The sequence below is a fragment of the Callorhinchus milii genome, unplaced genomic scaffold (assembly GCF_018977255.1).
Source record: "Callorhinchus milii isolate IMCB2004 unplaced genomic scaffold, IMCB_Cmil_1.0 Scaffold1261, whole genome shotgun sequence".
NCBI classification, from domain to species: Eukaryota; Metazoa; Chordata; class Chondrichthyes; order Chimaeriformes; family Callorhinchidae; genus Callorhinchus; species Callorhinchus milii.
This window is the reverse complement of record NW_024706002.1, coordinates 1-12,958: the sequence shown is the minus strand read 5'-3', so window position 1 is coordinate 12,958 and position 12,958 is coordinate 1. Positions and strand designations below refer to the sequence as shown.

The window sequence follows — 12,958 nt, the reverse complement described above, 5'->3', positions numbered from 1 at the left end:
TTGTCTCCCCTGTGGCGACGTTTACACACCGTACTAGCTACTCATTTGAGGCTGAGTTGACCTATGGGAGGCCCGGGACCGGTTCAGATAATCGTCACTGGTGTTGGCCGTGAGCGGGAATCGAACCCGGGTCGCCAGGTTCATAGCGCAGCGCAGCGCGCTAACCGCTACACCACCGCTCCCCACTGTGTGTATATGTGTGTGATATACACACGCGTATATAAACACACACAATACCGTATTCAGAATCCCAGAGTTGGTCGTTTCGCACTTTTGCAGGCACGCTGTACAAGATAAAAAGGCAAGTGTTTAACTTGTTTTTTTTAAGTCACAGCAGCCGCCACGAGTTCTGGCCTAAACATGCGCCAGCGCATTCCTGCGGCTGGAGGCGGCGGGCTGGACGGCCGTCTGAGCTGCGAGTTTCCCGGGGGCCACGGCAAGGGGAGGGTTTCAAAGGCACGAGAAGCGAGGAGGGTTCGAGAAACGAGAGATTTGGGTGGGTTCTATAGCATCAGGCTGTCGTGGCATGATACTTAAGCAAATCAATAATTAGCTATTCTGTTTGTTTTATGAAGGCCAGAATATATTAACACCCTACCCCCGGGACATACTTTATTTTTGTGAGAAGAAAACTACTTTAAAACACATGCCCCTGCCAATCCACTGCTAGATGAATGCCTCTCCGTGCTGTGCCAGTCATGCGGGTTATTTGACCGCGCTTTGCCGTACGGTGAAGTCGGGTCGGGGGTTTGGAGGCAGCTGGAACCGGTTCGAGTTTCAGGTATCACTCGCACACTGATGTCAGCAGTGTTCAGAGATGACAACTCAGGTGGCTGGGTTCATAGGGCAGTGCGGAAACCACTGGTATTTTGTTGATATTTACCAATGTAAATACGTTCGATTTTTTTTATATATATGAGGATCGCCCCTACCCCCTTTGACAAAAGTTTCAAGACCTCCTCGGATTGAATGCCACTTCGCAGTGCGAATGCGGTGAACAGCGTCGCACGGACATCCGAGTGAACACCTGTCCTCATTTTGTTGCACTCATTTCCCGAAAACATATCTGAAGTTCTTGACCGGATATGAAAAATTGTGTCTATGATGTTCCGGAAAATACTTTGCAATTCCTCCGTACGACATCACATCATGCACCACTTCACCACCACTCCATCCTTGCTTTTTGTGGAAGAGCTTTGCTATGTTCCGGTGCTTTTCAATTTTTCGTTGTTTTTATTATCGTTATTTGTGTACGTACGCACAAGTCGCTGTGGGCTCGGCTAACACCAATGGTGAGTCACAGGGGGACTCGAAAACTTATCAACCTGCACTGACGAGCATGGTGAAAGGTAATCAGACAACCCTCACCATGAACAAAAGGAGTGGAAAGGCCTTCATCCAGCAGTGGATAAACACATTGCTGTAAATTATTGTAGATCTATATACAGTATATCCAATTGAGTAATTATACAACCGTGTGATGAATATCACATGACTCCTTGACTCGTTGCCATCATCATCAAATAGATATTGTATACATCAATTGGATTCACTAAGTGTTTGTGCTGTCAACATGCCCTGCCAAAGAGTACACATTGTGCCTTTGTTCCAATTTAATTCCAATTGTGCTACGGTCGGCATGTTGTGATATTAAGTGTTCAATCAGAACTCTTGCAGAGTAGTGAGTGAGTGCTTCAGAGAACGGCCCACAAGAAGCATAACATTTCTCAGAACCCCTGACATCCGTTCAAGTGATTGTCTTCCATCCACACACTCGGAAATGCACTTTCCCTTAGGACCTGCAGTGCAATAAATTAAGTCCCTGAGGTAGAATTTAGCCAGTTTATGTGGAACAAAAAAATACCTTCATAGCATATTCTTTGGTTCTTTCGGGAAAGTCACATAGATAGAAAATAGAAAAAAAAACTCACGACATTTCGATCGCAACACAAGCAGTCGTCATCAGGCAGAGAGAAAAGGGGGGTTAAGCCTCTAAATGAAACTGTTTATTAAGGTTTAAAATTGGCGTAGCCCAAGTGTCATAAGGAGTGGTGGATAAGAGCCGTGGAGCAGCATGAATGTACGAGCTCGAGCTGAGCGGCGAGCTGCGTAGTCCAAGTGTGTCAGCAGCATGGGCGGGGCAGCCAATGTTGATGTAGGAGAAGACATCGGGGAGAGAGAGGGGGGTAAAGATAGGGAAGAGAGAGGGGGTATAGATAGGGGGAGAGAGAGGGGGAGAGATAGGGGAGAGAGGGGTATAGATAGGGGGAGAGAGAGGGGGGAGAGAGGGGGGTAGAGATAGGGGAGGAGGGGGTAGAGATAGGGGGAGGGAGGGGGTAGAGATAGGGGGAGAGGAGGGGGGTAGAGATAGGGGGAGAGAGGGGGGGTAGAGTAGGGGGAGAGAGGGGGAGAGGGAGGGGGTAGAGATGGGGGGAGAGAGAGAGGGGGGTAGAGATAGGGGGAGAGAGGGGGTAGAGATGGGGGGAGAGAGAGGGGGTAGAGATGGGGGGGGAGAGAGAGGGGGGGTAGAGATAGGGGGGAGAGAGAGGGGGGTAGAGATAGGGGGAGGGAGGGGGTCGAGATAGGGGGGAGAGAGAGGGGAGTAGAGATGGGGGAGAGATGGGGGAGAGAGGGGGGTAGAGATGGGGAGAGAGAGAGGTGGGTAGAGATGGGGGGAGAGAGGGGGGTAGAGATGGGGGTAGAGATGGGGAGAGAGAGGGGGCTGAAGGCGAGGGGCACAGTCCAGGCGTGTTAGACAATGGGGGACTGCCCCTCGCCATCTGCTCCACCTCGATCTCGCGCTTCACAGCTTTCTTTGCTGCTGCCGGCAACTCTCACAACTTTGGAAGCCCTTAGAAGCAGTTACATTTGAAGGCTTGCCCCCTCTTTTCTCTCCGCCTGATGAAGACCGCTTGTGTTGCGATCGAAACGTCGTGGGTTTTTTGCTTTTATTTAAATTTATTTTTTATTTTCATTTCTATCCACGTGACTTTACCGACAGAACCAAGAATATGAATTCCTACAGTCACGAAAGTTTCAAATCAATATTTTAATGTTTTTCCACAATAAATCAGCAGAACATCTCGTACGACAAAATAAATTGCCGAGGCAGATGATACCACCAAAGTATTTTTTGCTTCACTTCACAAGACCTCTCATTGGTGATAAGATTGAGACCTGTCAGCTTGCTACAAATGGTACGGTTCACATTTAGATGCTTTGGAAATCCAGTTATCAATGTATTGAGACTGGCCTAAACTCAATTGCCTGGAGAAACAAAAATGCAGCGGATCAGCAGTGCCAGTGGCTGGCACATTATCCAGGAAACATGAACCTTGCCAGCAACATCTGTCTATGATTGTAGGTTTATAACGACCAAGTTAAGTGATGTTTTGTTTCCCATCCCACCCCTGCTCTCCACTCACTGCGGGCATGCACCTTAAGGCTTCTGGCTGAGAACAGCCTCATTTGTGGAGCAGCCGACTGTGAACTTCAACTATAACATCATGCTGCTGCTGGAGACGAACTCAACGCCCATCGCATGGAGCACGTTCGAGAACCTCAACTCTCTGCTGCCCGAGCTGCGCACTCCTTTCGTTACCGTGCGTCTGTCCCAGCGATTCCTGAAGGAACAGAACTAGCGAGGCGACAGGATGAAGCCCTCTGTGCTTGTGCCGAGAATATCAGCCGAGGGTTATCCACAATGCTCCGCAATCAAAATGATTGGGTTTCACAATGCCGTACCGCAACTCCTGAAATAAGACTTGGAAATGTATTATCCACAATAAGACCTTAATATTCGCGGGGAACAGTTCTTGTATAGCAGCACGAATATTTATAATGAAAGCTCATGAGGAAAATATGGTTAGGGGGCATAAGCATATTACATTGAAATATATAAATTGTATGCATATATTTATGAATACATATATTGTATAGTATTATTGTTATTTAACTCACCTTTAATGATGAACATAAACATTTATTATTTAAAATATGAATATGCGGTGTTATATAAACTTTTAATAATGTCAATTTATTTTCGCTTAGGGGCCACGGTTAATGATAACACAGTACGTCCGTATAGTTGGTAACTTTGGCGCACACGCCAACTGCACCGCCCCATGCGTCGGTACAATATGTACCATACAGGGATCGCTATGGCCGCGAATATTTAAAACCCGCGAATTTCAGACAGCACTACAATAAATTTGTTGCGACTATGCAAAGCCGCGATGATTAAAAACCCACTAATTTTAAGGGTATACTCTTTTGGGAGATCCATTTATTTGTGCTTATCCACATTTTCCTCTTATCCAGGGTGAATTTCCCACCACTTCTGTGTTACCACTCTTGTCCACAAAACAGCATGGCGAATAAGATGGCGTGCTTCCGGGAGACTGCTTCTGAGTGAATAGTGGTTCGGTAAAATCTGCGAATTCGTGCATAGTATTATTCATTTACCGCTAACTATTGCCGCCGCCAAAGTTGCGCATGGCCTGGAAATCGTTGCCTTTTTATTGTTGTGTACAGACCAAATGCATGATTTTAAACTGTGCACAGATAGCATTAATTTTGCAAACTTATGATGTACTCCTTAAATCCATGGATAAGCATGGCTATTCACCCAGATGAGAGATGTATCATTTGGGGTGTGAAAAATAGAGGTTAAGTGGATTTCCGCTGTATTTAGCAACGGGAAGTCATTTATCCATAAAACTATTATGCACAGTTCACCTCGTACAACGTTTCTTTTGAATGAGCCCACAGCTGCCAAGTGAAATAATGTTTCTATGCTTGGCTGGCACAGGCGAGGGAGGAGGACGTGAATCTGGACGGAAAAGCAGACCGGTTGCACTGTTCCCTGTCCATGCCAATGAACGCTGCAGAAGAAGTGGTCGGTGTGCATCTTCTGCTCACCTTTTCCTACAAGCTGTTTGTAAGCACCTCACAAACACATTTTCATTGTTGATTTGACTGTTCATGTGTGCCTGCATAAGCATATGGTCATTCTCCTGTGAATAAACAACTTGTGGTCTGCATGTGGGTACAGCGAATGCCCACGCTGGTGATGCAGAGCATGGCCCTGGCGCAGCATTCTTCCCGCTGCATGGCTCCGAGCTGAGCGTCAATGGAGACCTGCGTCTTCGGCAGCGAGAGCCACTTGCTCACCGTGGCCTGGACACGCGTTACAATGTACAACCAGTGGCAATGCTTTGCCACCCATCAATAACCGTTGGCTTGTCTGACTTTCCTCCCAAAATCTTATGAACAGCTGATCAGTCACCGCATACTTAAACCTGGACAAATCATTTACACATACTCGCCATATGGTGTAAGTTACTGCATACATTGCCAAGAGAGGCTCTAGTTTTAGTTTACGAAATATTTCCTTAATTATTTCCCGATAACTCCTACATTGTCGATGCAGTGTAGTTAATCTTCAGATCTAAAACAATATATGTAGGTTATCTTCAGAAGCCCAAAACTACAACAGATTATTGTCCTATTGAAACAGAACTAGTTTCATTTGTTCTTAGTTACAGCCAACCTACACATTATAATTGACAAGTAAAGATTGTTTACACTGACAAGTAGTCACTTGCTCACAACGTATACCAATAACTATTGAATTCTATATTGTTCCTTTTCACGTTTCACTTCAGGTTTCAGTGGTCAATGGTAGCAGTCCATTTGCCGAAGCTTACGATTTACTGAGATAATCCACGCCTATCAGGAAAGGAATGGTGAGATACTGTGCATTATACTACACACACTAGTGGTGGTGCAGTGGTTAGCACATTGTGCTGTAAACCCAGTGACCTACATTCGATTTTCTGTCTTGACCTCCCTTTACCAACGTGCACTTACCAGCTTGGTAACTATGGGCAAACCCCCATAACCCATATGGCCTTCATCCAGCAGTCGATTAAGGGCTGCAAATAAAAATGTATAAGTTGCACACAGCAGTATTACAGGTCATTGTGATAGTCAATTCAAGTGTAGAGGCTACTCATACAAATGCTGGTGAACTGCTTATAGGAAAGAACTGATATCAATCATTGGTCAAGCAAGCCAAACTGCTGATAAGACACCAAATGTAAAAAACGGTAGTTTGTTCGTATTGACCCAATGCAGCTGAAATTGTGCACTCCCAGAAGGCTGTGTGTAATGTGTAAAACACTTTTACGTGGATGAGGCAATACTTACATTTTCCCCATCAAGAACCAAAATAAAGTTATTGGATTTACAAAAGGTGATTATTTTCTATTTAAATACTAATGTCTCCATTGTAAATTTGCATTTTCAGTGAGTACAGTACTTGGCAACACGATGGTCATGTGGAAGTCTGGCCGAGCTGGTACCACCCCCTTCGTCATTAACCTGCTCATCCGCTACCCAGAGGAGACCATCCTATATCCTTCACCATTGTACTATACTTCACATTGATGAATGCTGATAACTCGACACAGCAATTTCTACAGGAATACATCTGCAGTTAAATAATTTCAGTAAATGCGTTAACGGTTGTGTTACTAACAGTACAACTTAATACATTAACAGCTGTGGTAATTAATATTTACGTTGCATTATTTTTATTTTACAGCTTGCAGTATACAATGGTAAGACCTGCATGCAGTCTTAGGAATCAATTCAGAATTTCCCAGTTGTATTTCCTGTCCAGTATTACCTTTCATGTTTATAATCTTTATGTATTCATGTGGTGTCATGGCTATCCATGACCCGGTGCAGCCATTCGTGTTAATTACAGTTAACCAAAGTTCTTCTTGATGCCAGCAGTAGGAATATTATTAAAGGACCTTTTATATTCGTGCCAATTAGCAGATGGTGTGCCTAAATGATGTCCGTGTGACACTTGAAAAGCATAGCAAGTAGCTGGCATGTGCTTCTATAAATGTAATCGTGGCGTACTTTCAGGTTTTGCCTTAACATGCTATTGACACTTACCAGCCAGGCTTCTGGGAGCAGATAAAGTTTGGCTGGGTGCAGTACGTCAGCGTTCTGCTCATCTTCCATTGGGTCTTCCAGAGAATCAAAACGTTTGTGTTTGAGAATCAGGTTCTCCGAACAATCCCCATCAACCCCTTCAAAATACATCGAGCATGACAACTTTGCACAGCAGATGGCCTCTACGCTCATCAGGGACATCAGTCTGGACAATGCACTGCAACCAAATCTGTACCCATATGTTGAGCCCCTTACAAAAAAAAGATTAAAATGCTTCAGTAATTATTTTATTTCAGTGGGGACGACATTGCATGTTGCATTAAATCCAGGATGTAGAAAGAGCACATAAGGCATGTGGTGTAACTGATCCACTTGCGTTCCTTAATCTTCCCACAGCAGGTGAAGTTAATTGTATTACAGGGGATAAAATGCATACAGTGGATAACATGTTTCGTACCATATCGATGCCTTTAAGGAAACAGGGATGCAATACTGTAACCCTACTGGCATAATATTCACCGATGTAGAACGCCAGTCTTGGCAAAGCAGGACAGCTTTAGACAATTTTCTGTAAATTGTAACATGTGCCTTTATTACTATTATGGGCTCAAGGATCCTTAATGAGGTGTAAACATTGCAGCATAGAATCTCACAGCATTATCTTAAGTATATTATACATTTCACAACCTAATTCGTTTCTAAAATTACTTAATATTTCAATGAACACCAGATCAAGAATCTTTGTTTTGTTAGGCATATGTTGTTTGCTTTATTTTCTGTTTCACACATTCAAGTTCTGCATTTTATAAATCAAGTGTGTAAGTTATTTGAACAAAAATGTTATAAATTCCTTTTGGCTCAAACATGTTTTGTAAAATTATAGTTATATTTGTGCATATACTGCATTTTTACAAGCAGAACATAAGATAGTGCATGTGTGTACACGTGGTTTTGTACTGTGAAATTAAACATTCCAAAGTTCGAAAAGCAGGTGTGCGCCATGTTGATGTGTCTGTGCATCCGTGTGTTGAATATCAGCGGTTGTCTTCTATGATTATAATGCGTCTTGGATATGTCTCCAGCTCCACGAACAGATATCTAAACTCAAACTTGCCTTTTGGAGTCTGAGAGACAAACATGCATACATACCTCCAGTTAATACTTGCATACGTTATTTGCAAATGTTTATTATTTACAAAATGCAACATCAAGTATTGTTTTCATATATTTATATATTTAAACAGTATATTTATTACATATAATGGCTGGCTATTGACTGAACTTGTTTCGTACCATATTGATGCCTTAAAGGAAGCAAATGTTTTAGCAAATAATCATTATTTGTGGCGAGATACAAATTAACAATTGACTTAAATTGCTGCTGTTATAAAGCCATTCATATTAACACCAGTTATTTTGTGAATTAACCTGTTAATAGCTACACAGAACGATTATTATTTTTTACCCCTATGAGATGGTTTAAGCAGATATGTGCACTAAATATCCTTTTCAAACTTACAAGCATCTAAAAAGTGCTCTGTAATGGGCACACTGGTTAGTCCAATGCAACATTTCCATGACCAATGGAAAACTGGGCTTAGCGGCCCAGGTTAATGTTTTTTTTTTACAATGTTTAACATGGGCATGAGTTAATTTAGGCTTAACATCTCACTTTGTAACTTTCAATGATTCGTTTACAATAACTGCCATCGATTTAGATGAACAATGGATATCGCTAACAACACATCCTGTTTCTGCATTGATCCTGTGGCACCATGACTACTTCAGGCTGGGGAAAAGCCAAACGATTACATGCGTGCTCCTAAGCTCTCATCCCACACCCAAGTGGGTTTGGATCAGCACAATATGGCTCCCAACGAAACACAAGCCGAGCTGGCAAACCCGGTCTGTGAAACGAGGCACGTTTTCCCAGAGGTCATGCAAATGTGGCATGCGTGGGGCAAGGCTAAGTCGGCTACATGGGAGATGCTCCTGCACAGCACTGCGCTGTAAACTCACCTGCACCACCTCTGCGTGGACTGTGCCTTTTGCCATCGGCTCGCTACCACTAATGTAGAACTTGACACGCATGTGCTTCACTCCTTCCTGCTCGAACTCCAAATGGCTGAGTAAAAAAGGAAATAAAAATTATTTACATCAAGTGAATGAATTCCTTAGTCACCAATGACTGCAAAAACCCCATGAAATGTAATTGGTTCTGCGCTATTTTATTTACATTTCAGCTGAGCATGATCGGATTGACTAATGTAACGAACATGATACTACGTGCAGGGCGAGTAAAACAAATTCTGCCTTCTTACTGTGTAGACCAGAGATCACATGAAGGGATTTCAGAGGAGCTATTGATATGCACTTCCTTGGGCTGTCCTCTAACATGAGGGTTGCAGCAGGGCTCTGCGAGAAATCCAATTGGATACTTTGTCTCGCGACATAATGCCAAAAGCACAATCGGGATAAACTGAGAAAAATATTTTTTAAATGTAAATAACAGTAGGAATGAAAGTTACTTGACCTCATCTAAAATAGTTGATTAGTTCAAATTCCCCATGTATTTTCAATGAGACGTTACGAAGAAAAGCTGTTTCTGGCAGAGCCCGCAGTCGCAATTCATACAATTTTAAAGACGGCGAAAATGTCCAGATGTGGAAATAAAATATTCAATAAATAAAATATTACAGACTCGGGGCATTTCAGGCCATTCTACAAGTATAAATGATCACGTGTAGGAAAAGGCCCGCTTTCACATTACACCAAAGACGACGCAGCCAAACAGAAAGCGACGTGACTTTCTTGTGTAAGGCTCTCTTAACATTTACCTTGCATTACGGGTCAATATTGAGCGTTACTGCCCTGGTCACGGCACGGTCAACTCAATCATGCTGGGGCCATAAATTACGGATGGGGTTACTGTCTTGCTGGAGTCCCAACATGTACGAAATAATGGGTATGCAGCACTGAATCTCTTCCACTGGGATTTTTGCACACAGCGTTGGTGTACGGTGATTTTTTTTCTGCAATGTTTTGCTGTCTTTTCTTGGATTTTCTGTTTGCACTCAGTCACATATTCACTTTAAGATGTTTTTTGTCCATGTTTTTGTTTTTTGTTTGTTGCGGTTGCACCTGATTCAAGAGCCGAATGGCTCACAGGGCTATACCTAATAAATGAACTTGAACCTGTTCACCATCCAAGCATTTGAACAATGTAAATGCCAGCATTCATGCAGACTTTCTACACAACGATCATACAATATTCTTATATGGTTCAAAAAGATGTTTACAGGAAGATGCAGAAAATGCAACCAAAAAACGACCACGTCTTATCTTGTAGACCTTGCACCTAGGCTGTCTTTGGCTTTGTGACATGTATGTTTCATTAATGGAAAGGAGACATCTCCCAGATAACCACCTTCATGTTTACACAGTATTTGCCGGTAGCCTCACGTATTTCCCACACACGTGCAATGGTTACACCGTCCCATATTTCACAATATCACCATTACCACCCCAACAGCCATGTATACATACAATGGTCAGTGTGCGTCGGTCAAGGGGCGAGCATAAACATGGAGCAAAGAAGCACAGCACAACAATAAATGTTTATACGCTGCCCTTTACTGCCCGCTGCATAGCCCCCACAAGCCACCATCCCAACCTGTTTGTGCATCTTTCTTCAAATACAATTCTGAAAATGGCACCATTGCCTTTAAAATTGCTGCGTACAATTGGGTACAGGTCATCCCCCATAGCCATGTAATAGATGGGTAAAGTTGGTTCGACTGCAGTGCTCTCAAGCGTGTACCAACTTAAGGCTTTACCTGACATGCTGTCTACGGCCACGGCGCGTCGTCTCCCCGTAGCCACTGATCGGCAGTCCAAGGGCAGCCATGACCTGCAGGCAATGAGATGGAAGAGGGAAACGTTGATCCCGTGACCACCGTTTGTGCACTGAGAAATGGTAACAATTCAGTAAATCAATCCTCATTTTTCTCACCTGAGCCTGATCATTTGAATGTGTCTAAAGAAAATGTTTCTGGGTTTTTTTGCACAAACTTTCAATCTCCCATTGTTTATGAAGCACTGTGAGGTTAAACCACCCTCCGAGAATTAAATATATCGGTTTGACTGTCATGCGACAATGGCTGGACAAGTACTGACCCCTACTGTGTGGACCTGAGGTTACTTGAAGAGATTTCAGAGGTATCCACTTCTGTCAGCCATTCTCCTAACATCTACGGTGGCACTGCTCTGTGATATATCCGTATGGATACTTTGGCCTGTGAAATATCATAATTATAACCTTACACCAGGGAAAAAGTGCATAGCGGTTGTGCGAGTGTGTGACCTCAGGGTGGTCTCGGCAGCGTCCCAAGGCAGATGTGTAAACTCTGTTGGGACTCCAGGAGGAGAACAGCTCCATGAACACTGGGTAGAGCAAGGCGCCTGCAGACACACACAAAAAATACTCTAAGGAAACCCAGAGGTATGCCGCCAGTTACCCCAGTGCAGACGGTGGAACTCCGAATGCCTTGTATAACATCAACACCAATTTTCTGCTGTACAAACACCCGCGCAAAGAATTTCTTAAGCCTACACGCAGTGATATTTTGCGCACATTGATTTTTAATTGCCAATTTAGGTATGTTTGTAGCGACGTTTTACTCACAAAAAATCCCCTGCACTTAAACAGCCACTCTGTCAATCCAATGCTGGATAACAGCCTCCCCCACAGTGTGGGTCATGTGGGTAATATGACCATACTTCACCACGCTGATCAGTGCGGGTTGGTGCAGGCATATACTGTACCTCAATTTTATATTTCATACATGTATTGGAATCTTATAATTGTATCTCGACAAGCTGTTTTGTTGGAGAATTGCCCTGATAGAAATATCTGTGATCTCTTCAATAGATTCATCCTTCAACCAACATTATTTTCTTGAGCTGTGCACAAAGGTTAATAGTTTTGCTATGTGTCAAAGGTTAAGGATTTGATGTGAGCAAGACCAAATACTTTTCAATTATGAAATTTCAATTGTGAAATCTTACAACTGGTATTGCTTAAGCCCCAGTAAGGCTACAGCCAATAAACTCACGATATACAACAACTTGTTTTCCTTCGAGCAGGCATTAAGAGCTAAGCAGTACCGGCTCAGCATCCTAACGAGGCCATTATCCCTCTCAAATTGACTTTTATGTGGACTTCAATTAGGAAATTGGAATCCCTCGAAAAAATGTCCGCTGCTTTAGCAGCATTACCATATTGAATTACTATCAAGTGGCTGGCGTGAGGTCACGGAATATTGAGCCTGGGGAATGGAGGTTAACGAGCACGATTCTTGTCGGTCACCGAGCCTCCGCAAATGTGACATTTACCTTGTGTGCAGAGGTGCAAGGATCTCACTCACCAGTGAGCCCGACACCTAGCAGAATGACTCCGAGGTACGTCAAGTCTCGGCCTGCATCCTTCACTGCAAGGAAACATTCATTGCGTAGGATGGTAAAAGTGCAGCCCTGCAATTACTCACGCAACTGCTGGTGGAAGGGCATCCGTTTGAAGGAACCCTCTAGAGCCCCGATAGATGTTCTTTGGCCTACTCTGCCATGTAGGCCAGACTTCTTGGAAGAAGTAGGAGTACCCAAAGTTTATCCTACCACGTGCGAATGGCTGATCGACTGTGGAAAGCCCATTCACTAATAGGTAAGATCAAATAAATAAAAATGCCCCTTGTCTCAAACTGCAATTCAGGGAGATTGAACCAGTGACCTCTGGATTGCAAGTCCAGTATGCTACCATTACAGAACCTTCGATTAGCAAGGTTTATTTCACATCCGTTTAATTGCATATGCGTTCTTTAATTCCAATATGCATCCTCCAATAATTTATTCACGACCCTCATGGCTGATCAAAAGAAATAAGCCAATTTAAGCTATTGATCTTGAACCAATTTGATTGCCTATGTAGTTGCGC

General features: G+C 43.4%; 1 protein-coding gene and 1 pseudogene across 1 annotated transcript; one reads left to right on the top strand and one right to left on the bottom strand.

Annotated features, from left to right (window-relative positions):
- The first annotated feature begins 360 nt into the window (after nt 1–360).
- Nucleotides 361–7,128, top strand: LOC121852769 (annotated as a pseudogene).
- Nucleotides 7,129–8,003: 875 nt separating this feature from the next.
- LOC121852770 (mitochondrial import inner membrane translocase subunit Tim21-like) lies at nt 8,004–12,458 on the bottom strand (the record flags this gene model as incomplete). The annotated part of the gene is made up of 5 exons (XM_042346653.1): nt 8,004–8,093; nt 8,989–9,094; nt 10,806–10,879; nt 11,333–11,430; nt 12,396–12,458. Coding segments are annotated over 5 exons (431 nt in total), but the record flags the coding sequence as incomplete, so codon positions are not given.
- Nucleotides 12,459–12,958: the final 500 nt, after the last annotated feature.